Source organism: Trachurus japonicus, chromosome 11 (genome assembly GCF_045865225.1).
Source record: "Trachurus japonicus isolate A0001 chromosome 11, Traja_1.0".
Lineage (NCBI taxonomy): Eukaryota > Metazoa > Chordata > Actinopteri > Carangiformes > Carangidae > Trachurus > Trachurus japonicus.
This window is the reverse complement of record NC_140917.1, coordinates 5862856-5890196: the sequence shown is the minus strand read 5'-3', so window position 1 is coordinate 5890196 and position 27341 is coordinate 5862856. Positions and strand designations below refer to the sequence as shown.

Genomic DNA, 27341 nt, shown 5'->3' with positions numbered 1-27341 from the left:
GCAGATGACCACCCACCCTGAGTCTGGTTCTGCTCGAGGTTTTTGCCTCATAAAAGGAAGTTTTACCTCGCTACTGTTGCCATATGTGCTTGCTCTTGGTGGATCTGTTGGGTTTATGAGGAGAAGGTCTAGACTTCTTCTCTTTGTAAAGTAGCTAAAAATAACTTTAGTTCTGATTTGATTCCATATGTTACTGTGTCTCTTTAGAGCTGTATACGTTATGATCAGGGGTGCACATAACTTTTTTAGTGAGCTACTCAGATGGGTACCAGGAGATAGTGTTTGGATACTCACACCATATGGATTGTTGTTTTAAAAGGTGCTCTCTAAATAAAATTATTATTATAATTATGAATTATTATTATAGGTCTGTTCCAAGGCTTGTGCTGATAGCCACACGATCCTCTACTGGCGACTGAGAGGATGATCGAAGATGCTACAGCTGTTCAGCGCCACATCCACTGTTCTCTGGATCAGCTGCTCGGCGGTTAGATTTTCACATCTTCAAGTCTTTTTAGTGCATCCAAACACCAGGCCGAAGAGAGAGGAACAGCAGAACTCTCCTCTTTAAGCTTGGCTCAGTTGCAGGTGAAACGGCTTGAGAGCGTAGCGCTGTTTTTTTTTTCTAAATTATATATTATATTTAAAAAAAAATTTTTAGCGACTGTCACATACATGTGGTAGCACACGTGACTTTTCGCATTCCCTAATTTTTGTCGCGCATGTGTACCAGTTTTGTGCACCCCTGATTATGATCAGGACATCAAATAAAAGTGACTTAAACCAAACTGAAAGTGTCAAGTGTCTTCAGGATATGAGTTCTTGTTGAAACAGGTTATGCTGTCATGATATTTCCATAAAAGCGAACTTCCAGTTTTCCATTTGCAAACTTGAATGGGGGTGATGTCATTTACTGTAATTGTGTGTTAAGTTACAAGAAGCTCACCTAATAGTCCAGACAAGTTCATCTAGCCTACTTTTCTTTCTTTATGCATATATGTAAAGACTGCAGCAGTTGAAACTGTCAATGAGGTACGTTACAAAAACTATGGCCTTTACCGATGAACGCAAAAAGAAATACAAGAAGCTCAATTTCCTGCCTTCAGCCATAGTCCCGGCCTTGAGCTATGGATCAGCCTCTGTAGAAAGACCACAGACTGACTGGTGGATGAGCTGTTAGTTGTACACAAATGTATAGAGTTGGTTCAGCTGTATATCAGCATTTGAATTCCCTGGGTGAAAGAAAGAACCTTCTTTCTTTCTTTCTTTCTTTCTTTTCTACATCATGTTTATCCACTTCTGAATCTATGCAGCTTGTACCCCAGTGAGACAGTTCGACATGCATTTATACACAGTTAAATAATAAATAAAAAATGTGTCATTATGTTAAAATGTAATCATGTAATGATCATTGGTAATTCATTTATATCCAAGCACATGCTCACTGTATTGATGTAGGTTACATCATCATATATAACTACAAATGGTTAATTCTTTCAACTTTCAACAATAACCATGCTATATTTATATCTAGGACTATCATCAGTCACTTCAAGGAGCTGTAAGGTTCTGGAATAAGAACTCTGACAGAGATTTGGCCTTTAGTTCCTTTTATAAACTTACATTAAAAAAAACCTCTTGAACAAAAAACATTTGTTTTCCTTCCGACTAACTCCTCTGAACTCTGACCCAATGAACCAAGAGTTTGATTACAAAATAAGATAACTTCATACATATATGTAAAAACACTGACATCATAACATCACATCAGTCATAAATCATGAACATTACAGGAGCATGGAGGCAAAAAAAATGCCAGCGATACAAGAACTGTATTCACATATGTTGCAGTAGGGAAAGAGAATTGATGACAGGAGTCACAACCATGACATATAACCTTATTTTAAAATACAACAGTTAACATTATGCAGTAGCATGTACAAGCTGTTATCTCCCTGGATCAGCTATTTGTGCTCTTATCCTTTGAAACAGCAGTACACCCTGGGCCGTAAAGTATACCCCCGCAGCCCCCGCGAGGCGGGGGGGCCCCGCATGCCGTGGGGGCCCCGCCCCCGCCCGTTAAGCCGAGTTTCCACCAAATCAACGATCCTTTTTTTTTTTTTTTTTTTTTTTTCTTTTTTACACTGCAACATATGTTTCACGTCATGATAACTTCTGTATTTTGGCCATTCAAGCTTCCATCGCCCGCACGGTTACGTTACGGCGCTGAGTACACCTATGATGGTGGTCTGTCCTTTGAGTGACTGCTGGTCTCTTCCTCCAGGAAAGTGGAGAGGGTGTCCCAATGTCCCAAAGATTTTCCTTTACTTCATACCACCCCCCCTTAAAGCAGAAGTAAGCGATCCGGTCGTTTTGGCTAATGCTGCGTTCCAGGCAGGCTTTTGAAACCGTAAATTACAGCTTCAAGTCACAACTTACGACTTTGTAGCATTCCAGGCAACCCACTCGTGTTTTTCCGACCTGTTTTACCTGTGAAAGGCAAGGCAAGGCAAGGCAAGGCAATTTTATTTGTATAGCCCGTTTTTACAAACAGTTTGTCTCAAAGGGCTTTACATGGCATCACAACAACATCCTCTGTCCTTAGACCCTCACATCGACTGAGGAAAAACTCCATGGAAAACCCTTTTAACAGGGAAAAATCGGAGAAACCTCAGGGTGAGCAACAGAGGAGGGATCCCTCACCCAGGACGGACAGACGTGCAATAGATGTTGTTACAGACAAGAAAGTGCACTATAACGGCCACTCGTAACTTCCGACCCGTGAACTCATAACAGATCGAACTGGTACGACTTCACGGGTCGGAAAAACACGAGTTACGGGCTGCCTTGAACGCACCATAACAGTCCTCGTCCCTACGTCACCACATTCAGGCGCATCCCTTGGCTGCACACACAGCCCTTCATGCCGTTCTCTCTCCTCATTGGATAAAAATTGTAGGATACGAGAAAAGTTTTCTCCTCGGCTCAGAGCAGAGCAGAGTGACTGACAGACCCGTGTTTCGGTCCAAATACTCTAAGTGATTGCTGTCGGAAGATATAACTATTTAAGACTTATATTAACACAAAAATATTGCTTACTTCTGCTTTAATTAGGAGTATCCTTTGTTTCAAAAACCTCAAAGATGGGTTGAAGATGTGGCCATGGATGGTCAAGCAGAGTATCTTCATTCATCTCTACTGAAGCCATTGTTAGTTAAGTTTTGTTTCCTTTACATAAACTGGCTGCCAAAGTTAGGTTTTGTTTTCTTGAACTGCCAAAGTTAGGTTTCGTTTCCTTGAACTGCCAAAGTTAGGTTTTGTTTCCTTGAACTGCCAAAGTTAGGTTTTGTTTCCTTCACATGAGCCGCCAAAGTTAAGTTTCATATTTATTCAAGCCAGGAGCAGCATGATGTAATACCATAGACTGTATGTGTAATACAGGTGTGACAGTTGAGGTTCCTGTCACTATGCCTCCAATTGATCATGTGTCCTGGCTACTTGGCCAAGGGGATGTCCCTTTGGGTGACTGGTAAGCGTGCATGACTATTACCCGGGAGGTGTAGGTTCAATCCCCGCCCGGGCCCTCTTCACCTTGCCACACAGGTATGGCAATACAGCTCAGACAAACCATCATTGGTATCAGGATTTAGCAAAAAAAAAAATAATAATAATTAAATTGGCTGACATAAGAGCAAAAGCAGATCTAACAAGGGTGTCAATAGAAATGTAGTGGAGAAAATTTTACAAAATATGTCCATCAAATGTAGTGGAGTGAAAGTAATAAGTATCCCCCCAAAATAATATTTTAGTAAAATACAGATAGCCTACTCAAAAATATACTTAATTACATTACTCAAGTAAATTGACTTCATTACTGTCCACCACTGGTTATAGTATCTGCATATTTTCATTTTTTTCTGTTTCTTTCTTTAATATTTATTTTTGCACTATGTATAGAGGCACAGTTACACTTGTACTAAAGGGTAGACAAAATGAGATTCAATCCACATGTCTTGGTCTTTGTTGGATATACAGTATATGAAAGATATCTTGTACCGTCATTCATAAACAAAATAAACAATCAAATACACACACACACACACACAGACAAAAAAGTCTGACAATACACATGTCACAGAACATAGCAGTAAACAAAAGTAAGAGCAAAAAACTTTGCATATTGCCAAATTGTCCTTGCATTCTTTGCTATAACCTTCCTGGTCCTGAGACCGTCATGGATTTTTTAAATAAAAGTCTCTCACTGACTCATTTCTCAACTGACAATACTTGTTCAGCCAGTCAGAGAGCAGCAGGAAATCACAGACAGGTGACAGGCAGACTTGTTGTTACAGGTGCTTTTCCAGCAGGTTCCACAGCATTTACCTTTTTAGGTCATTCAGGAAGTTCCTCTGGTCCTCACCATTCTGTCAGAGCAGAACTGTAAAGAAACAAGTTTAGTCTAGACATAGAGACACAAATGTTTAATGTGAATATCTGACTTCCCTTATATAAATATAACATTTTGTAGAACAGTAAAGTAGGTGATAACACCACAAACATAGATGTTCCTAATAATCTGATTTGAAACAGCTGTATGTCAGCCTGCCCTCAGAGGTTGCCACAGTGATTTTACCTGCTTAGTTCTTAACTGCTGGTAATTGTTGCCAGGGGAAAGGGAAAGCAGTTATGAAGATGGATATGGATCGATGGTTTTGAACTAACTGACAGTCAGTTGAAATGACCATCAAACTCAGGCTTACAACTTTAGACATCCTTACTGTAATCAGATTCATGTGGAAAGGGTTCAGAAATAGTAGCAGCCACAAATTATGTAGGCTAAGTCTCTCTGCTTTTTTGTGCACATTGTCTACAACTGTGAAAACATCATGCGTGTTGAGTCTAATTTGTGGCTTATAGCTGACCACTCTGGCCTCAGTGCTTTGCCACGTGCCACTAATTTGATTTTTTTTTTTTCAGTGCTGTTCTGACAGGATGGTGAGAAGGTCGGAAGCTGTGGAACCTTCTGGAGCAGCAGAGATTGACGTGCATGAGCCAGTGTTCACGTCTTTTTGGTTTCCTGCTGCTCTGTGAGTGAATGAGGAAGTGAGAAACTGGCGGAGACAGCGAGGGACTTTTTACTTGAATCCCGCCTCATATTAATCACGGTGTCAGGATCAGTCTGAACATGAACTCACGTTGCACAGCAGACAGAAATTCAAACCCTCTGTTCTGATCCAGGGTCAGCTACATAGGACACCATCTCATGACTCCACCCAGTTCACATGCAATAAAACAGTTTCACTGAGCTGCTGCCACCATTTCATTTGCAGGTTTTTTTAGGACAAAGTCAGAGTCATGATGAACCCGTTGGTTTTTTTCAGAGGGATTTTCAGATTCATCTCTTGGTCTCAGCTACTGATCAATGTCAGAGGGTTCGAGGTTGATGTGCTGTGGGTGGATCTGGTTCTTTACTTCATGACACAGGAGTTTTCTGTTCAGGGTCTAGTTCAGACTCTGCTCCGTTGTGTGATGGTCTGTAGTAGAGGTCCTTATCAGTGGCTGTTTTATGGCTTTATGCGCCTTTGGAACATTTTGAGGTTTTACCATCGTGTAGACGGGACTGACACTGAGGAGGAACAGGAAGTAACCCTCACCCATGTAACTGTCGTGTAAGTTGATGATTTCTGACAAACATGGTTCTGATAGTGTCTATGTATTAGATACAGCTGTTCATGATCCCTGACATTGATTAATCGATTTGATTTGAGCTGGCATACAATGGCTTGTTTAGCCGTGATCCAATGGCTTGTTCAGCCGTGATCCAGTGATCCAGATCTGTTTGATTTGAGCTGGCATATACAATGGCTTGTTTAGCCATGATCCAATGGCTTGTTCAGCCGTGAACCAGTGATCCAGATCTGTTTTTTTTGAGCTGGCATATACAATGGCTTGTTTAGCCATGATCCAATGGCTTGTTCAGCCGTGAACCAGTGATCCAGATCTGTTTTTTTTGAGCTGGCATATACAATGGCTTGTTTAGCCATGACCCAATGGCTTGTTCAGCCGTGAACCAGTGATCCAGATCTGTTTTTTTTGAGCTGGCATATACAATGGCTTGTTTAGGGTGGAAACAATTCATCAATGGCCTATGTTCCGAAAGGAACACAAAGGCCTAAGTAAGTAAGTAACAATGGCTTGTTTAGCCGTGAACCAGTGATCCAGATCTGTTTGATTTGAGCTGGCATACAATGGTTTATTTGGCCGTGATCCAGTGATCCATTTATTCTGACTTCTTCCCAGTCGACTTTGTCCACATGGCTACTTGCGAAATACATTTTTCTCGACTTGTTTATTGTTGTAAGGAAGTCAGATGAGCTGTGCCAGATGACCAGTGGTCAGTCCACAGTTCTTGAGACAGATTTGATATCAGGAGGAGCTTGTAAAGGAAGATATATCATTATATAAATAAAATGATTTAAACTAAACTGAACGAGTCAAGTGTCTTCATATGAGTTCCTGTTGAGACATGTCCTGACACTGTCATCACTTTTTGGTAAAAGTCACTGATTCTGACCATTTCTATACTGACAAGACAATTTCAACGAATCAGAGAGAAGCAGGAAACCACAAACTGGTGACTCTTGCTCCAGCATGTTCCACAGCATTTCCTCTTTCTATCAGGTCATGAAGTTCCTCTGGTCCTCATCATTCAGTCAGAGCAGAACTGTGGAAAACCAAGTTTAGATCCGATCTAGAGATACAAATATTTATCATGAGCAGTTGACTTCCCATATATGAATATAACATTGTGTATGTGTAAATAAAATGATATGCAAATTCCATTTGAGGTTGGACCTACAGGTCTGTAAATAAAACTTTTATATGTAGGCTATACAGGCCTAAGTGTGATCAAAGAATAATCATTTAGTGTTGATCAGTCTCCATAGTGACATGCTGTCACTAGCTCCTTTATTAGGCACATCTTATAGTCAGTCTGAGGACACAGAGGGCCTGTCCCATTTCCCCACACTTGGCTGAGTGCGCTTGGTTACGCACACACTTTGATGACGTTTTGCTGGTGGAATGTACATTTGCATAGTGTGCAGGCATGTATTAAGTGGCCAAGCGTGTGGGGAAATTTAAAAGCAATCGGGACATACTTGACAAGTGCAGCCTGTGCAATTGTGCACACTAGTGCAACTCCGACACACACACACACACACACACACACACACACACACAAACACACACAGCACAGCAACAGTTTCAATAAACAGTGGCGCTGGATCACAGTCTTATCTACTCCAAAAGTGTCTCTATGCGCAAGATTCAAATGTGTAAGCCCAATTCGGTAAGTAAAAAAAAGAAAGAAAAACACAGGATTAAAGCAGAAGTAAGCAATCTGGTCGTTTTGGCTAACTTCCTGTCAGCCGATGGAGTTAGCAGTCCCCGCCCTCGTCCCTACGTCACCACATTCACGCGCATCCCTTGGCTGCACACACAGAGAGGACTGCCCCTTTATGCCGTTCTCTCTCCTCATTGGATAAAGGTTGTAGGATACAAGGAAAGTTTTCTCCTCGGCTCAGAGCAGAGCAGAGTGACTGACAGACCCGTGTTTCAGACCAAACACTCAAGTGATTGCTGTCGGAAGATAGAACTATTTAAGACTTATATTAACACAAACATTCTGCTTACTTCTGCTTTAAACAGAGTGTGATGAAAAATATTCACATAAGTTATAATCAATAGAGAACATTCATTATCATATGATAACAGGTCAAAATTGATCAGATGTAAAACAAAGCCTAAAAACAACAACACTGAAATTGAAAAAAAATATGAGTTAAAAGTATATCAAATATATGAGATTAAAAAGTCATAATTATGAGATAGAAAGTCAAATTCATTCTATTGAAATTTATTCAATGACACTTCCCAAACGTGGCTTGTAGGGTTGGGCGGTATGACGGTATTATACCGTGTGACGGTATAAAATGTCTACCGGTAGAGATTTTGCAATACCGTTTATACCGGAGAAAGAGCAGATGTCTGCGGCATCTCTCTGAAGTCACTGTAGTTACACCGCCTCGACACACGGGGGAGCCGGCACTGCAGCAGACTGCTTGGCGTGGTTGCATCAGCACCACGAAGAAGAAACAGCTTTACCGTTACCGGAGGCTTACCGGAGTGATAACAATCATAGCGGAGGCGGAGAGTGAAAGCAGAAGTGGGAGCATAATATAATACATCCATGAGTGGGAGTCACGAGGAAACGGAGGCAGCCCGACCCGCCCAACAAGACGAAAAAGTGAAAAGTGAAAGTAATTCACTCCAGCCGTTTCGATCAATCAGCTGTTTGCCGTTTCATGTGTCATAGTTCTGATGGTTAGACAGATGAATTAGACCTCTAACACATCCTAAAGTTTGACTTGTCAGAGTTTTTCAGAAGAGGAGTAAGTCAGGTTATAAGCAATGCTAATTTCTGTTAGCCCGTCTATGGTGTTTTACATTATACGTTAGCATTAAGCTAGCGGGCTTTTTATGCTTAGTTGTGACACTGGCTGTGTGTGTTTTAAACGTTATTTCAAACTATGTGGGTTTGATTGAACATCTTTGATGCTTAAATATATATTGCCGCTTAACATATTGCTTTACTCCTCTTTCTATGTGCCATTTTTACTGTAGGACAGGCTAGCCTAGGACACTGTTTATTATGGTCACTTCCGTCCCTCCCACCCACCGTTTTTCCGTCAGTTGTTGACATTTGAGCCCGTACTACCATAGACTGTAAAGGTTACTTACTACCTTAGGAACTCTAAAGTAACTTTTTTGATTTTCCCGGTTTGACCTGTTTGAACAGCCATAGACAGCACAGACCGTAGGCATTTTTGTAAAATGCAAATTTGTGATGTTGTGATTTCTTTTTAATTGCACTAACTGGAGCAAGACTGCTCTGACATGTTTCCTGTTTGTTTTTGTTTTTTAATAGAAATCCAAGTTAAAAAATAAAAGAGGAAAATGATCAAATGCGACAGTATGGTTATTTTAAGCACTTGAATTTACAGGGGGAAAAAAACATACCGTGATATATACCGTTACCGTGATATGAAATTACTCATACCGTGATATAAGATTTTGCTCATACCGCCCAACCCTAGTGGCTTGTGGCTCCCGGTGACAGCAGACTTCACCAGCTGGTGCATAGTGGGATTAATTCTGGGCCACATACCGCTCCGATGCGGAGAAATGGGACACACTTGTACACTTAGACTAAGCCTGTGAACGTGCACGCCAAGTGCCCAAGTCGGGTACTGTAAATGTGATCGAGTGTGCATATTGGGACAGACCCAGAGACTGTCAGGTTCTGACAGGAAGTGAAGCTGAGTCTGTGATACAGTGACACTTGCTGGGCAAAACACTCATCTACATTCAGCACTACACACACAACACACCACTGTAGAGTACCACACTTCACACAATATTAGTGTCACAGGATGACAGGTTGGGAGAGTGTGTGGGTGTGTCTGCCTGCGTACCTGCAGCACTAATTACCTGATGCTTTGCACGTGTGTAATTGAGCAGCGCTGGGGGGAGGGCTGTGGGTGCTTCACTCTTTTTCATTCAGGAGCAGCAAGCAGTGAGGAGGCCAGCGTGGGGCAGCTCAGCTGACACGGACGAGGGACACGGGCAGGAACGCCAGGAAGGATCGAGTGCAACCTGACGGTCGTCACAGCTGGAGACGAGTGAGTCTACCTGAGAGCACTTAACGCGGCTGTGGAGCACCAGGAATCACCGCTGCACAGAGGGAGGACGCCATCGGCACGCCAGGCCGACCAAGAGGACGCACAGTGCGAGAGAGGGAAGCCGTGGGAGACAGTGGAAGGGTGGGGACGCGTTCCACCCTTCCTCCAGCTAAGTACCCTTTCTATCCCTCTCTTAGCCAAGGAATCCTATAGCAGCAATTGCTTGCACTGGCTCAATAGTTTGGATGGGGATTATTTTGAGTTGTAGTGAAATTGATTTCTTTAACCTTTAATTACTTTATTTGTTTTGACCCGCCCTGTGTTGGCTTTTGTTTATTCGGTTGAAGTATTAACAATCCCATCCCCACCAAAACTGTTTGATGCCCCGTAAGCCAAATCAGCTGAAGACTGATGGACTAAACATCCTGACGGTTACCTTGTGTTCTCCTTTCTCCTCCTAAAGTGACTGACTGCACGCGGTATTGAGGCCTGCTGCCCAAGAGCTCAACACGTCCCTCACCCATCAGCAAAACACATTGGACTCTTTTATCTGGACTCTTAAAAGTATCTTTTTATTGACTGTTGTAATAAAATACATGTTTTTAGAAGAAACTCCCCTCTGGTCTCTGTTGGTTGTGGTGGTCGCTCCCCTCAGAAAAAACATTGTGGTCTTGCACCCTGTCTCAGTCACTCCACTCGGTGACATTTGTAGTACTACAGTGGGACCACGAGTGTGAATGTCTAGTTTTCACTTTTTCCATTAAATGTCCTCTACCACACTGGACAGAGATTCAATAGAATTCCCTCATTTGAAAGTGAATGACATAGGGCAAGGTCTGGGTACATGCAGATTAGACAGGTGATCAGTCTATCACACATACATAATAGAAACAAACAACCTCACACACTCACATTCACACCTACATGTAATTTAGAATCACCAATCAACCTGGCATGCCTTTGGACTGTGGAAGGAAGCTGGAGAACCTGAGGAGAGAACCCAGACAGACACAGGGAGAACATGTAAACTCCACCCAGAAAGGCTCCAGGGCTGAGAATCAAACCCACAACCTTCTTGGTGTCCACTACCATGTCATGATTCTGTTCAGGAAATAGAAGTTTTGTGTGATACTTCATTCTAACCCTCTGATAAGTGGTGCATTTTGAGTTTTATAAAGCACCCCATCTCCAAAAAAGAGTGGTAGACTGAGGAAAACATAAACGGGAAGAGAATGTGATGAATTGCAAAACATTTAGTGCATTGTGCAAGTCCAGGAAGCCACAGCAGAGGTTGTTCTTCCTTAGAAAGTTGAGTTATTTCAGGATAGACCGATGTATCCTCCAAATGTTTTATAAAACGGTCTTGCAGAGTGTTCTGACCTTTGGCCTGCTCTGCATTTTGGTAATATGCATGCCCAGGATCAAGCCAAGTTACAATCATGATTAGGACAGCGAGCAAGATCATTGGGATGACCAGGTGTTGGCAGCCCAGTTGTATAATGAGCTGATTTTTAAAAAAGGCTGACCACACTCATCCTCCCCATCTAAAGTTCCAGATAAGTGGCTTCAGTGATCAGTCACCTGAGACATGACTTAATGCCACGACAGAAGAGGTCTCAGATCGCAGCAGTAATTCCCTTAATAGATTTCTAAACTAGTGGCCTTTTACTGTAACAAGGCTGAGGCTAATCCTGATGTAACATCACACATGTGATCACAGTTACACACAGGGGAATAATCCTTCTCTGTGTCTAGAAAAATGTGGCAGTTTGTGTCTACTGATGTGATCAGTTGTATTTTAGTATGGTCACATTCACCAGAGGGGGGGTCTCAGCGTCTCAGCTCGGGTTAGTAAAATGTTTTTCTAACAGGCTGACAGTGACAATCACGTGAAACTGAGGCGAACTCATTCATGGTTGTCTCTGATTACACTGATAACAGCCTACCTCCAAAGTACTAGACGCGCGACATGCGCGCTCATTAAAGCGGCGCGTATCCGCGTGCAGTCGGTGTGACGGCAACGCCGTTTCCCCCCCCCGTGCCTGTCCGTGGAGCTGTGCACCGCGTAACTTGCGTAACTTGCCTGGACTTGCCCAATAGGAGCCATGCAGCCTGGATGGCTCCTATTGGTCAATTTCTCTCTCGTACCCTCCATCCAATCCCGTCGACTCCCCAGCTCCTCATCGTCCTCGTCCCCACCCACTTCCGCTTAGAAACTACAAGTGGTTTGTAACTGGGGCGCATGACGTCTGTCCGACTACCCATTTCTCCGACCACCCATTTCTCCGACTCCGACCATACATTTCTTTATTTTTGCGTCATCAGTCCGACCTCCCACTTCTCCGACTTAAGTAGCCCTAACCCTTAACCTTACCCTAAACCTAACCTCAACACTGTAGAATGGGTAGTCGGAGAAATGAGCCGTCGGACTTGTGGGCAGTCGGACTGACGTATGCTCCCCTTGTAACTGCTCTGAGCTGCTCAGCCACAGACACATGAACCCATGAATTCAGCGCCTGCTGCCCCCCACCCCCGGCCGGTCTGCAGCTGAAAGCCCCACTAGGATTCAGAGATTCTCCAAAATGGAAATATTGCAAAGGATTTTTTTTTAAAGAATTTTTAATATAGAAATGTTGGCCTCCTGAAAACTATGTCCATCTATATGCACTCAATACTTGGTTGGGGTTGAACTACTGGAAATTGACTTTTCCGTGATATTGTAATGTACTTATTTGTTAATGGTGAGCACCCCATTGCTCTACAATCTCATAGTTTCAAAGAAAACGGATTGATTGATTTTTACTTAACGAAATGAAACGAAAACAATATAGGCCACGCCTATATTATATTACTATATTGTTGCAACTTTAGAAAAAATAATGCAGGGGGGAAAGGGCTTACAAACATGGACCAAAACGGCTCAGTAATACGCACAAAAATCCAAAAGAAACGAAAATGAACTAAAAAAAAAAACTAAACATCATGAAGTGGTCTCAATCTGTGTTTTACGCATGCCTCTGTGCACCCGGCACGGGAACTGCCCATTGGTCCGACCTCCCATTGGTTCGACCTCCCGTTACTCCGACAAAATCAACCACAAGTCGGACCAATGGGTGGTCCCGTTAGTTCGAACTTTGTGACAAGCTCTTCCATTGATAGGAGCATGCAGCTTTCTCTCTCTCTCTCTCTCTCTCTCTACGCACATCACACACATACACGCGCGGCCAAGAATAAAGGTACTTTATTGGTCACATATACAGCTAGTACAGTGAAATTCTTTCTCTGCATTTAACCCATCCCTGAGGAGCAGTGGGCAGCCACGGTGCAGCGCCCGGGGACCAACTCCAGATTATGAGCCAGTGCCTTTGGTCAGGGGCACTGACTGGAGGATTAACCTAGCCGACAGTGGTGGGGGAAACCGGAGCACCCGGAGGAAACCCACGCAGACACGGGGAGAACATGCAAACTCCACACAGAAAGGACCTAGGCGGCCGGGGATTCGAACCCAGGACCTTCTTGCTGTGAGGCAACAGTGCTAACCACTGTGCCACCGTGCCGCCAAGTAGTAGTATGGTAGTTGGTTAAGTTTAGTAAAAACACCAGGTAAAGGCTAGACAGCTGGAAGCATAATGAGCGTTATATGTTATTAATATGAAGTGCTTGTTTTGCAGTTAATTATGCACATGATCCGTTTGATCCCAGAAAGGAAAAAAGGATCAATGCGCAGCCTCTGTTTCCTTTCTGATTGCGTCCGTCTGTCTGTTCGGAGTGGTAGAAAGAGACAGAGAACCCAATCCACCTGTCTGTAATGTAAGTTTGATTTGATTTGAGTGTCAAGGTTTAATTACGGACACTAATGAGCGCGCAGCAGTGCGTAAAAGTCGTGCGTAATGGCAGCTCCTCATTGGTGAAACACAATAAACTGCACCTCTTCTTCCACGTGTGTCTTATTGACAGGTGGAGCCTATATGAATAATTATATAAATGCATAGTGAACGGTAAGAATGGAGAGTTGGACTAATGCTAAAGTCCAGTTCGAACTAATGAGGACCTCCCATTAGTTCGAACTCTCATTACTCCAATTGTCGGACCAATGGGAGTTCGAACCAATGGGAGGTTGAACTAATGGGAGGTCGGACTAATGGGAGGTCGGACCAGTGCCATGGACCCGGCTGGCACATGTGTCTTGGAGTTCTGAATGGAGGCTATATGTTCAGCTCCCCTTACGTGTGAAATTTATTACATGAAACACGACGAAATTTTTTCACTTAGACCATGAACTGAAAAGTGTGAGGAGAGCTACTGTAGGAACCGGTTTTTCTGTGGAAAAAACAAACAGCTGTGTGAAGTAGCCTACTGTGGGGGGCAGGACTTTCGTCTGACAATGTACTTGAGTGAAGTATCCACAAACACACCCATTGGTCAGAGATAAAGAGGATGTTAATGTGTCGCTAATGTGTTACATTGTGTCCAGCTGTCGTCACAGCAATTATTACAAGCACACCTATTGGTCATTGCTAATATGTCTATTAAACTCATTACTTTCAATAGAGCCGAGAAGGTGGAACCTAGTAAAATATTTTTCATTCTAGTTTTAGAGGTTGCATTTAAAAAATATATATATAAAAAATAAAGTTATTACTTTACATCACGTTCATAAGATGTGTAGTGCGTATCTGAGCCGTTTTGGTCCATGTTTGTAACCTTTTTTTCCCCTGGATTATATTTTCTAAAGTTACAACAATATATTAATATAATACTGTTTTCGTTTCATTTCGTTAAGTAAAAATCAATCAATCCATTTTCTTTGAGACTGAGATTGCAGAGCACCAGTTCATAGCGATTTTCACAACACTGTCACTCCGGATCAGCGGTACCACGACGCTGGTTATCAACTCGGTAACTCAACCCTGGTTTGTCTTATTGTGAATATGTGAATGCGCACGTATAAAGGGCGGATTCAAGGCAGCAGACAAATCACAAACAGAGCACCGACGCGTCAGAGAGAAGCGAGTTCAGCACACACCTCATTTCTCCTGTGAGGAAGAAGAGAAAAAAAGAAGCCCGTGGTCCGACCTGACCCAGTTATTGAATGTTTATTTAGAAGAAGTTTAATTGGTGCTGATTAAACTTGTAAATGAATGCTGCTCTGGATCGATCAGAACTATTTTTAAACAGTGGCCAAACAACAGAACCATTTTATTATATTAGACTATATATTTTCCATTTTTGCTGAGCATAAGGTTTGTTCTAAATTAAATAAAAGCCTGTCACATACAGACGCGTGTCTCTCTAAACGGGTCCGCTCGGCACACACACACACACACACACAGTCAAAACATGGATGAATGAAACCTATCAACTTTGTATCGGCCGCGTCTTGTAGCCTATTTCTATCGAGGAAAAGTTATTTCAGGATATCCTATGTTGTATCGCCCAGCCTGAAAGTGACACAGGCTCTTGCCTGTTCATTCACGAGAAATCATCCAGCAACACTCAATCAAACAAGGTGGGGAATGAGAAATCTGTGGCACTATTGTACAGTAGTTGGCTCATTTTAAAAACACAGACGGGTGTGTTTGGAGCTGACGGGACTGAGGATCGATAAAAGAGAGTGAGACGTATACTGTAGCTGCCGTCGTCACATTTGTCTCATTGAAAAACTATACTGTATTATTATTATTATTATTATTATATTGCATTCCCCCTTTGTGTTCACTGCGCTCCTGCTCACAGATGCCACCTGGCGGTGGTTTGGGCACATTGCAGCTTCTGGTGAAAACACAATTACTCTGCCCCAAAAAATCCGCGCGACTCTCCCGTGAGTCACGCGTGAATCTCGCGTGAAATCGTCCAAATGAAACTAGTACCCACTGTAAGAGTGGCATTTTTAAACATCACATTTTATCTTACGATGCAAAACACTTATTGTTAAAAACAAATCACCAACATTTCCATGCTATCTAAATGCAATTAATGTAATATCAGATTTTTGTTTAGATAACTGTATTTCTGACATTTTGACAACTGCTGCCTGGCTTGTGACTCCCTGAGTCTATTTGAGAAGTCACACACCGGCTTAGCACTTAAGATACAATCAGATTAGATTTATAGGTAGAAGAGAATACCAAAATGTATGTGGTGGACTAGTATGTAAAGGAGGTTCGGCTCAGGAGCTATGGAGAATTAACAACGCACACAACGACTGAGTTGCAAAGAGAGTAAAGTGTATTGACAAAAGAGATATATATACAGAACCGTTAAAGTGCAGTAATAATACTTGATACCCAAAATCAGTAACCAAAATAATTAACCAAAATAGAGGCCTTTGGAAAAGAAAACTATGTACAAGGTTCAACGTGATAAATCATAGAGTGCTATCAAAAATTGGAGATTGTACTCCACGCAGCTTTGACTTAGCTGAGGTTAATCAACTCTTCAACACACATTCATTCAGGTACACACAACATTTCCCAATACCATAAGCAGAAATGTACGCAGTGGTTTATAAAGACTTTAGACCTTGATTCAAGTATAGTAGTATTGCAGAATTAATTATTGTTAACCCATAAATAACTGGAACAGGCTAAAGCTAGTGCTACCACACCACCTGGGGATCAGCCAGGCTTGCGGCCTGTGTGTGTCTTAGCTGCTCAGTCGTCTTTACTCTTCTGGGTAGCTCGCCATCCGTGTTGTCTTCGTCTTTATCTTCCTCTTCATCATCATCATCAGGATTAAAAAGCCTGACCTGTTAATGAACAGGTATCATCATCATCATTCATTCATTTAATTCCTCCTGGGTGCATGAGTTAGCATCCACAATAATCACAGTTCCTCACCAGTGTTAAAGCAGATATCAGTGGAATGTTTTTGTTAATATAAGTCCTAAATAGTCCTATTTTCCGTCAGCAATCACTTACATGAAGTATTTCAGCCTAAACACGAGTCTCTCCGTCACTCTGCTCTGCTGTAACCCGAGGAGAAAATTTTCCTTGTGGGATACAAGTGTTATCCAATGAGGGGAGAGAACGGCATGAAGGGCTGTGTGTGCAGCCAAGGGATGCGCGTGAATGTGGTGACGTAGCACGAGGACCAATAGATGCCTGACAAGGGCGGGGGCTGCTAACTCATGGTGCGTTCAAGGAAACTCGTACTTTGTGTTTTTCCTTCCTGTGAAGTCATACCAGTTCGATCTGGTACGAGTTCACGGGTCGGAAGTTACGAGTGGCCGTTATAGGGAACTTTCACAGACAACAGGACGGTAAAAACACGAGCTACGGGTTACCTGGAACGCTACCAAGTCGTAGTTGTGACTTGAAGCTGTAACTTACGGTTTCAAAAGCCTGCCTTGAACACAGCATTAGCCGAAACGGCCGTGCCGCTGTTATCTGCTTTAAGTCCAAATCCAGCACACATCCTCTTCAGCAGCAGCAGCAGCACAGCATCACATCATCCGAACAGGCAGGTAACTGTTAAATGACGGGGCATTATCAATTAGCATCAGAGCTTCAGAGCTAGCGATGTTAGCAATGCTAGGTAGCGTTAGCGGCGTCCCGCTAGCATTAGCATTAGCATCTTCATGTATGAGTTGCACTCACCAGCTTCTTCTTCAGTTGGAACGTGACATAAGAGTTTGTCCGGCTTCCTCTTCAGTCACTGTCTTCCCATTGTTGCAATAAAGCTCCGGCTTTCTGCTTCAGTCCTCTAGTGTCCGTATATCTCTCTGTAGTCGTGGATGTGTGAGTAGCAACGTGCCGTGAGTAGTGGACGGCTGCCTGGCTGGCGTGCTTTGTGAGCCAGGTGCGTTTTCTTCCGTCACCGGGGGAAAAGAGACGGCCCCTGAGTGACGTAGAGCGGCCTGATTGGCTCCGCCGGCTCAGCTGACCTGACCAGCTCCTGTGCTGGTGGGCCAACCATGACTTGCCAGGAGTTAACATGTCACTGGCGTTACAACTCACTTCCAGACAATTAGCTCAGTGAGTTAGGAGCTGGTTGTTGGTACCATGTGGGTTCAAGCCCCAGCAAGGGTAATGATGATGACATATCTAAATGCCAGATGTTGTCAACTAGTAACACAAGACAATAGTCCTGATGGTGGCGTTACAGCATGTATCTAAATTTCAAAACCTTGAAAATAAATTCATAACAGATCAACCATATGTGCTACAGCTTTGCAACTTTCACTTTCAAATTGCCCAATTTTGTCTATAAAAGAAAATTGCCCGGCCCCGATCATTGCTGCGCAGCAGCTATTCTTCTGTTGGTATTCACTCTTGTTTTGACCTCTAAGTGCTGCCGGGTGTGTGGGAGAGGAGATGATTTGATTTTGATTTTATTTTATTAAGATCCCCATTAGCTTCTACACCTGGTAGCAGCTACTCTTCCTGGGGTCCATTAAAAACCACATAAAATAATCAAACACACATGAAATGAATCTAAACTTCCAAATAATATGAAAAGCTGCATAGTACAACAAAAATTATAAAGATGATAATAATAATAATAATAATAATAATAATAATAATAATAATAATAATAATTATTATTATTATTATTATTATTATTATTATTATTATTATTATTATTATTAGTAATAGTACATTTCAAACACAACAATAACAAATCAATAAAACAGTAACATATCAACAACAACAAAAACAATTTTAACAATGACAAAATCTGTTATGACAAGACATAAACTCTAAAATAACCTTAGACAAACTGGAAATCAAGCAGATGTTAAAAATCCTGCCATGAGTCCAGACCTCAACCCAGTTGAACAGTTGTTGGATCAGTTGTATGTGCTCAACACAGCCAATGCTGGTTGACCTTCAAAAACTCCTGGTTGAGGAATGGGATGCCATCCCCAAGCAAAATGTGACCTGTATGAGGAGGCGCCAATGGATTTTATGGATCTTCCACACAATACTGAGGTCCCTGCTAGTGTCAAATGAATAAAGTATAAAAATTTGTCCAAGCAACTCATAACAAGAGCGAATACCAACAGTGGAAGTTTGCAGGGGGTTTTGGCACTACTAGAACAAAGACTAAAATACCCAACAAACCACAGACATGACGTCACATTCAGGAGCTGCTGATGTCTCTCTTACCCATGTTGGTCCTGATGTGAGCTTTGTCCAGTTTGGTGACGATGTCGTCCTTCACTCCAGAGAGCTGAAACACACAGTCGTACCTCCTCCAGTCTTCAGCTTTGACTGATGAGACGTCCAGGTCAACACTCATCTGGAAGGATCCATCATGGTTGGGGAGGATCTCTCCTTGGTCCACGTCCTCATGAAGCTCCTCTCCATCTTTGGTCCAGAACATCAGGGCTCTGTGAGGGTAGAAACCTGTAGCGTGGCAGCTGACTGGAGAGGAGGGAGTCTTCTGGAGGAGAGACACTGAGGGACGGACTGGAGAGAGAGACGAGGAGTTATGATACAGTGGTGATTTAGTCTGATTGGTCGATATCAATATTGTTGTGATCATCAAACTACATCAGGTCATGTGACTCTACCTGTTCTCAGCAGAAAGTCCTTCCCATAGTTCAAGTACATCTTCAGCCACTCAGGACAAATCTGAGTTAAGAAGTACTCATTGTGTTTTGTTCTCCATTCGTCAGCATCCCAACTCAGTTTGGTGATGACAGCCTGTGGTTTTGGAGCCGTCCATGTCAGAGTCTTCATGTCAAATGACAGGAAGTCTTCTCCATCATAACCATACTGAAGAAAACCAGTAACTTCTCCAGTCTCATCGTCCCATTCGCATCCAGCCAACCTCTGTAAGATGTGGACACCTGAGACAGAGACAGTTAAAGGACAGATTATGTCTCCTCTGGTCAGATGATCAGTTTTAGACCTTTCTCACAGTCCTCTGCTGTTCCAGATTCAAAAACATTTAATTAGTGATTTTTATCTACATATATCTGTAGGAGAACAATCAGAGGACTGAATTTTGTGATTTATATTATGGTTGGTTATGGTTTATAAAGCCTATTGTTAGGCCGGACCTCAGCCTCTCAGTGACATAGTTTATTTATGAAGTGATGAAACACATTTGTAGTTTTACTTTGAAGAGTCACTGACACTGAATCAGTTGGTTATCATTGTTCAGCAGCAAAACAACATTAAATACAACATAATACAGACTGTACCTACCTTTACTGTGGTTAAAATGCTGCTTGACCTGGTGAATCCTGGATCTTAAAACAGGCAGAAACTCAAAACACTCTTTGTTGTACCACTGCTCATGTTCAGGGTGATCATCCAATGCTCTTTTCAACCAGTTCTGTTTTAGTTCCAGTGTGTTTGTGTCGGTGTCACAGTATCCTGCCTCAATGTCATCAAATAATGCAAGAGCCACAAACTCAGGGAGGTTTGAGACTCCAGAAAACAGAGTGGAGAAAATCTTCAGGCTGTGTTTCACTGTAGAACAGACAAGGTTTTTATTATAAATATAAACCTTCACTCCTCATAAATGTGGTATATTCAATTAGATTCAGCTGAAAATCCAGTTGAGATAAAAGTAAAACCAAATCATGCAGCAGTGACACAGGAGTAAAACCCAGAGCTGAGTAGAAAGTAAAGTGAAGACTGAAATAAATGTAAACAAATTTCAATACAAATGTGATCTCACCTGCTGATGAACTGTGACAGAGAAGAAGAAACAAAAATAATTTCTCCATTTTCTTTAGTTAAAATTGTTGTGTCTTCACAAGCGCATGTTGAAGTGTTTGTGCTCAGGTATAGAGTCTTGCGACAGGTTCAACGGTAATGATTTACAGACTCTCTGATAACAAACTTTCTTATATTAATCAACAGGACAAGTTAAGGTCAGAGTCCTCTCTGCTGTTTTATTTATATTAACAGATCAATCAGCTCTGTGATCAGTCAGTTCAGTTCCAGTCACCAACTGTGTGAACAGCAGCTTTGTGGCTCCTGATGAACCTGATGTTAACGGGCCCCAGTTCAGTGATTATAAAGACAATACTGCTGCTGCTGCTGGTTCAAGTACAACTACTGCTGCAGACACTGCTGCTTTTAAAGACAGTGTGTGATCAAATGCTTCATAGTGTAAATTAAGTTCATCATTATCATTATATAAAGATCTTCATGTGAGAAATTATATATGTTTTTGGACTTTAGCAGCAGACAAGCTGAGACAGAGATGTCTGCAGAAACAGATCAAACTGAACTTTACACAGAAACATGAATCATAAACTCAGTGACATGATTGAAATAAGATGGAAATAAAATATAATTCCAGTGGTAATTTGGTATCCATGTCAAATTAAATACACCGCAAATTAAGAAGCATTTTACCAACATATGGTGACCTAAACCTTTAAAACATTGGAGACTTTATTGAAAATATAAAAAACAGTACATTTGATATTTGAAGGATACTGCTGATAACTAAAGAAATTTAAGCTGAGGATGTTTTTATCTCTGTTGAGAAACACACTGATACATAAGTTAATAACAAACATCTGTTTTTTTATTTGTTTTTCTCTGAAAGGTCTGGTAAACGTCTCTGAAACTAGAGGCAGGCTCAGGTTAAGCAGTTTTTATTATTTATTTTCTTTTTTGCTGTAAGAAAGTTTAGTATAAAAAATGGCTTATTATATATAATGTGGGAGAAGGAGAAAATGTGAAATGCAAAATAATGACATCCAACATAAGGTGATCAGTTTTCCGAAATGAAAATCGGGGACATTTTCAGCGCGGTGGTCAAAATTCAAATGTTATCGTTATGAAATGAATAACAGGGGTAATTACATGTTAATGTATTTTGACAACGCAAATGAGTAGCCAATAAGAAGTTACCCTTAACCCTTCCAACCTCTCAGTCACTTCTGGCTACCAGTTCAACAGCATCAGCAATAAACAACATCATCAAATGCTACTGTATTATAATTAGAGAACAGCCACCTCTGTTCAGGCTGCAGGAGCTGTATTCTATCATATGTCTCCAGCATTTAACATTAGAGCTGTAACAATCAAAACCAGAAAAACAACCAGGACATAAACAACAACAACAAAACAGAAGCCAGTGCTGAAAGAGGCTTCTGCCACAAACAATGAAACACTTTCACACTGGATTCTGGAGCTCAGTGTTTTTCACCCTTTTTTGAGCCATGGCACATTTTGTTCATTAAAAAAATCCCGTGGCACACCACTAACCAAAAATGTTACAAAATGACACAGTGCAGCCTAATACAGTAAATATAATACAAATATTATCTCTTAAGGGGCGTTCACACCAAACGCAATAGACGTGAATTGAGCGGCAACTCTACATTTAAAATCAATGTAAATGGCGCGATTCAGGCGGAGGCGGCGCAAATGGAACGCCTCGGGCGACGGAGCGTCTGAAGTGTCTGGAGCGACGCAAATAAAGTTGAAAATATCAAACTTTTCAGGCGGCATCGCGCCGCAACATCCAATCAGCTACGAGTTCAAGCCGACGACGTCACTTCTCTGTACGGTTGTTTACACTCATGAAGGAGAAGCTAATTGTAACGTGAGCTGTGTGTGGGCACTGCTGCTGTCTTCTACACAGAGTGAACAAAAAAAAAACCACACACACACAGACACGACGGCGGGTGGTTTTCCGGTGTTTCTGGGACTTGTACAGCAAGTACAGCGCAGCAACGGTGGTGATATCAGCCATGATCGACGTGGAAAGATTGTATTCGCGTCTGTCGCGTTCGGTGTGAACGCTCTATTACAGTGTAGTTAGTTTATTCTGACTCATGGACATTGCTAAGGCTTCTGCCACTACACCCATTGACATATAAGAGTCCTATTTTATTAGCCATCTCTGCCAGACTGTCACTATTGCAGGCACAGATGCTCAACAAAGCCAAATTATTTTTAGGAGCTAAATAATATTTGTTTGGACACAAACTGTTAACCGATATCATGAAGAACTTGGATTCTGATTTGACTCTGATTCCTCTTCTTCTTATTATTATTATGTTTTTTTTAGTTTTTTATAGCTATGCCAATCAACTCATGGGAGCTTGTCAACACGTGCACACTTCCACTCGTGACTTCAGCCATATTTTATAGCAAAGCGTTACATGAGAGGATTTACACTTATGCTGTGCACTCCCTGTGATAGAAAGTCAGAACAAACTCTGAGTGCAACCTGCAACGCGTGCTTCACCCTGTAAGGACGGTGCCGCGCTCTCCAGCCGGCTCCCCCGTCTCTCACCTGCAGCTGCACAGACGAGCAGAGGAGCTCAGCTGTTCTGGCGTGGATGAGCCGCAGCACAGCGGGAGCAGCGCGCATGTTTTATTTTAAAAAAAGCAAACAAAAAGAGACCATCCGGTCGACACAAGCCATTTACCGCGCACGTAATGTCAGCACGTTAGTTAAACTGGTTTAACCTTTAACTGGAGTTTGCATCCATACGCAACTTTTTTCCCACCCATTCAAATCGGGGACATTTCCGGGGACAGCTTTAACCGGGGAGAGATCGGCCAAATCGGGGACTGTCCCCGAAAATCTGGGACGTCTGGTCACCCTAATCCAACAGTTGTTGGCATGTAGGTTCAAGACCTGTATGAATGTATGTGAACGGTGTAAATGGTGCAAAGAAGTACGAACACTGACAGTGTACATCATGTGCTGCCAGGTGGGCGTCCGACTGCCAACAGGAAGTGTGAAGAGTCCATGTCAGGTTGACTTGTTCCACATGAAGTGTCCCAGTCTTCATCAGCTCTCTGGACTCAGTCTCTCATGGAGCTCAGAGCTGTTGACAGGAGCTGGAAGAGCAGAGTGAACACACTCTCAGTCCCTCCTCCACTTTTAATCACAGCAGATCAAACACAACCACAGGAAGTTTTACTGAGGAAGCCGAGAGCGTAAACTACAACTCAAACTGACTAATGAATCTTCTTCATGTTCTCAGGCTGATGGTGTTCATAGAGCTGATCACATGGTCTATTAAGATGATATAGACGTGTTATTAATATACACATTGGGCAAGTGGACACATGTGAGAAACATCATGTAATCATAAAAATGTTCTGTTGGTGTAAGTTTACGTTCTCATCCTGTTCTAAGCCGAAGCTAAAGCAGAGGCAGAGCTAAAAGTTTAACTTTTGTTAACAAGGAAATGAAAAATGAGAGATAAGTGTTTACAGTGATTCGTGAAGTTAAGATTCTTTGATTATTTAAAATGAAATAAGTTTTACTCACGAGCTGGAGGTGTTCGCTGCTTGGCTACTGTATAAAACAGAGGAAACATTATTTTAGGAGCAGCAGAGAACTGATGCTTGTTTCAGTGTTTCAATCTGGATAAAAGCATCAACTGTGACAATCATTAGATCAAGTATCTCTTTCACCTTTCTTGTAAATCATGAATCCACAGAAGATAAAGACAGGAGTGAGGAGAACAACCACTGCAGGGATGATGATGACGGACAAGTTACTGGGCTTCTCTGGTGAACAAAAATAAATAAATGAGATATTAAGACTGGCACAGACAATTTGTTCATTTTCTTATTGGATCCTCATGTGACTTTCCCCTAAAGACGGTCTCTTCTAGAGTGACAGTACTAGAGCTCAACTGCTGATGTCTCTCTTACCCATGTTGGTCCTGATGTGAGCTTTGTCCAGTTTGGTGACGATGTCGTCCTTCACTCCAGAGAGATGAAACACACAGTCGTACCTCCTCCAGTCTTCAGCTTTGACTGATGAGACGTCCAGGTCAACACTCATCTGGAAGGATCCATCATGGTTGGGGAGGATCTCTCCTTGGTCCACGTCCTCATAAAGATCCTCTCCATCTTTGGTCCAGAACATCAGGGCTCTGTGAGGGTAGAACGGCGCCGCCCCTCTGTTTTGCTGCAAAGTTTCGCTTTGGACCAAGGGTGGAGGCACGGAGAGGTCCAAATGACAAATAAGATCTGAGTTTCACACAGGATTTTTCGAGACTGTGGCGGGGGTGGCGGAGGGGGGTTACTTACGGGATGGACGGTCATTGGCTGAAACCAAGAGAAAAGACAAATCAGTTGTAAATGACAGGATGTGTAATCAGCTCATCACCACTGAATATGATCCTCTCCTCTACTTAGTCAGACTTAGTGAACTCAAGCTCATTTAGCTTTACAATCTGGATAAAAAACTTGAACTAAAAGATCAAAAGTCAAAATGTCTACTTTCCTCTCTCACCTTTCTTCTGTTTTAAACCATGAATCCAGTGACAGCGATGAGGACGAGAGCCAGAGGAACCAGTGCAGAGATGATGGGGACGGTGGTGTTACTGGGCTTCTCTGGTCAATATAAAATATCACATTTTAAGACCAGAACAGATAAACAGGTCAGAACACAAGAGTGTAGGAGGAGTCTGTTTACATTCATCTGGTAATTTACTGCCCCCTTGTGGAGGCAGCAGGTTATTGTCTCTGGAAACTTGTCAACCATCTCTAGTTTGTGCACAGCTGCTCAGCTTTTAATAATAATAATAATAAATTTTATTTGTAACGCGCTTTTCCAAGTGCTCAAAGACGCTTACATAAAAACACAATTTAAAATACAATGCAGTAAATTATCACAGTTAAAATACAAGAACAAAATACACAAATTTAATTTATAGGTTAAAAGCCAGTTTAAAAAGGTGGGTTTTTAAAAGTGATTTGAAGGTGTGGGGGTCTGTACAGTCTCTGATGGGTTGGGGGAGTGAATTCCAGAGGGTGGGGGCGGCAACGGAGAAGGCTCTGTCCCCCCAGGTTCGGTGCTTGGTCCGGGGGGGTAGGGTCAGGAGATTTCCTGCTGAGGATCGGAGGGCACGGGGGGGGTTGTAGTGGTGAAGAAGGTCTGTGAGGTAGGTGGGGGCCAGGTTGTTAAGTGATTTGTAGGTGAGCAGGAGGATTTTGAATTGTATACGGTGTGCGACGGGGAGCCAGTGCAGTTTCTGGAGGACAGGGGTGATGTGTTCTCGGGAGCGGGTGTGGGTGAGCAGACGGGCAGCAGAGTTCTGGATGTACTGGAGTTTATTGAGGAGTTTGGATGATGAACCGTATAGGATGCTATTGCAGTAGTCCAGTCTGGATGTGATAAAAGCATGAATCAGGGTTTCAGCAGCAGAGTTGGTGAGTGCGGGGCGGACACGGGCAATGTTTTTGAGGTGAAAGAAGGCAGTCCTGGTGATCTGGTTGATGTGGTGGTCGAACTTAAGCTGGCTGTCGAAGATCAACAATATTGATATCGACCAATCAGACCGAACCACCACTGTATCATCACCTTGTTTTAAGATGTGACCCCTCCCTCCCCAGTCTCCCCCTCAGTGTCTGTCCTCCAGAAGACTCCCTCCTCTCCAGTCAGCTGCCACGCTACAGGTTTCTACCCTCACAGAGCCCTGATGTTCTGGACCAAAGATGGAGAGGAGCTTCATGAGGACGTGGACCAAGGAGAGATCCTCCCCAACCATGATGGATCCTTCCAGATGAGTGTTGACCTGGACGTCTCATCAGTCAAAGCTGAAGACTGGAGGAGGTACGACTGTGTGTTTCAGCTCTCTGGAGTGAAGGACGACATCGTCACCAAACTGGACAAAGCTCACATCAGGACCAACATGGGTAAGAGTGACATCAGCCGATCTTCCTTTCTTCTGACCTTTTTTTCCCGTAGGTCCCTTAGTTTCTTTACGCCAAATTTCATCTCTGAGGAGACAAGTCTCCTCAGAGATAGCACTTAGACAACTTGGTTTTATTGAGCTGCAACAATGTGAATATTATTGTTCTGGCTCCAGTTCCTCCCTCAGAGTTTCCTGTCGGTCCGGTCAGTGGAGCTGTTGTTGTTGTTGTGTTGCTGCTGATTCTCTGCATCTGTGGACTGATGTGCAGAGAGAACATACAAGGTCAGCAACAATGTTTTTATCCTCCAGTGATGACGTCAGGATGAACCTGTGACAGTATTATGGGCTGTACTCTGTGAAAGTCAATTCATTTCTTTGACATCAGTATCTCTCATTTGTATTTCAGGGTTTCAGCTTATTAACAGTAAGTATTCTACCTGCTGTCTTTTCTCTCAGTGTATAAGCAAGGGTTTCATCTCCACCCTTTATTTCCTGTTTGTCTTGAAGGACGGTGAGGAAGAGAAGAGGATGCTGCACCAACATCATGTACCAGGAGCAGCTCCAGGATCAGCACTCTGGACAGTGATCGGGAGATTCTGCCATTTTGAAACTCATCTAAAGAACTGTGACACTATGTTATGAACATTATTAATGTAAAAGATGTTGCACTGTGATTGGATGATGAGAGTGACAGTGTCTAAAACTGTAATATTTCAGCAATATTCAATATGTTTCATGACACTGAGAAAGGAGGAAAAAAACATACAGTATGTTGGTTGTAGTTTTTATGTTTGACCACTAGATGGAGCAGTAGGACAGGAAACGAGCTGCAGGTGCGAGATGGGAAACAAACAGTTTCTGATGGTTTGGCAGCTTTTTGTTTTTACATACAGTAAAGACACTGAATGGAAACTTACCTGTAAGGAACTGTGTTTTGTGGCTTTAGCACCTTGTGAGACAATAAATCACAGCAAAAAGATGTTACTATTTTCCCGCCTACACCACTGACT

At 42.5% G+C, this 27341-nt stretch overlaps 3 protein-coding genes across 3 annotated transcripts in view; all 3 read right to left on the bottom strand.

Annotated features, from left to right (window-relative positions):
- Positions 1–27341, bottom strand: part of LOC146978025 (major histocompatibility complex class I-related protein 1-like) — a 95807-nt gene that overhangs the window by 22922 nt on the left and 45544 nt on the right. The window lies entirely within an intron of this gene.
- LOC146978028 (major histocompatibility complex class I-related protein 1-like) lies at positions 18828–20427 on the bottom strand. The gene is made up of 4 exons (XM_085790450.1): positions 20372–20427; positions 19901–20169; positions 19261–19539; positions 18828–19156 (listed from the first exon to the last, which is right to left on the bottom strand). The coding sequence occupies exons 1-4, from the start codon at positions 20425–20427 to the stop codon at positions 18828–18830; spliced, it is 933 nt and encodes a 310-aa protein (XP_085646576.1).
- Positions 23451–27341, bottom strand: part of LOC146978026 (uncharacterized) — a 46368-nt gene continuing 42477 nt past the window's right edge. The window contains exons 2-5 of the mRNA XM_085790806.1: positions 24341–24572; positions 24098–24193; positions 23952–23975; positions 23451–23515 (exon numbers count right to left, since the gene is read on the bottom strand). Coding sequence (XP_085646932.1) covers positions 23466–23515; positions 23952–23975; positions 24098–24193; positions 24341–24557 — 387 coding nt within the window. The 5' untranslated portion in view covers positions 24558–24572 and the 3' untranslated portion in view covers positions 23451–23465. The remainder of the gene's footprint in view (positions 23516–23951; positions 23976–24097; positions 24194–24340; positions 24573–27341) is intronic.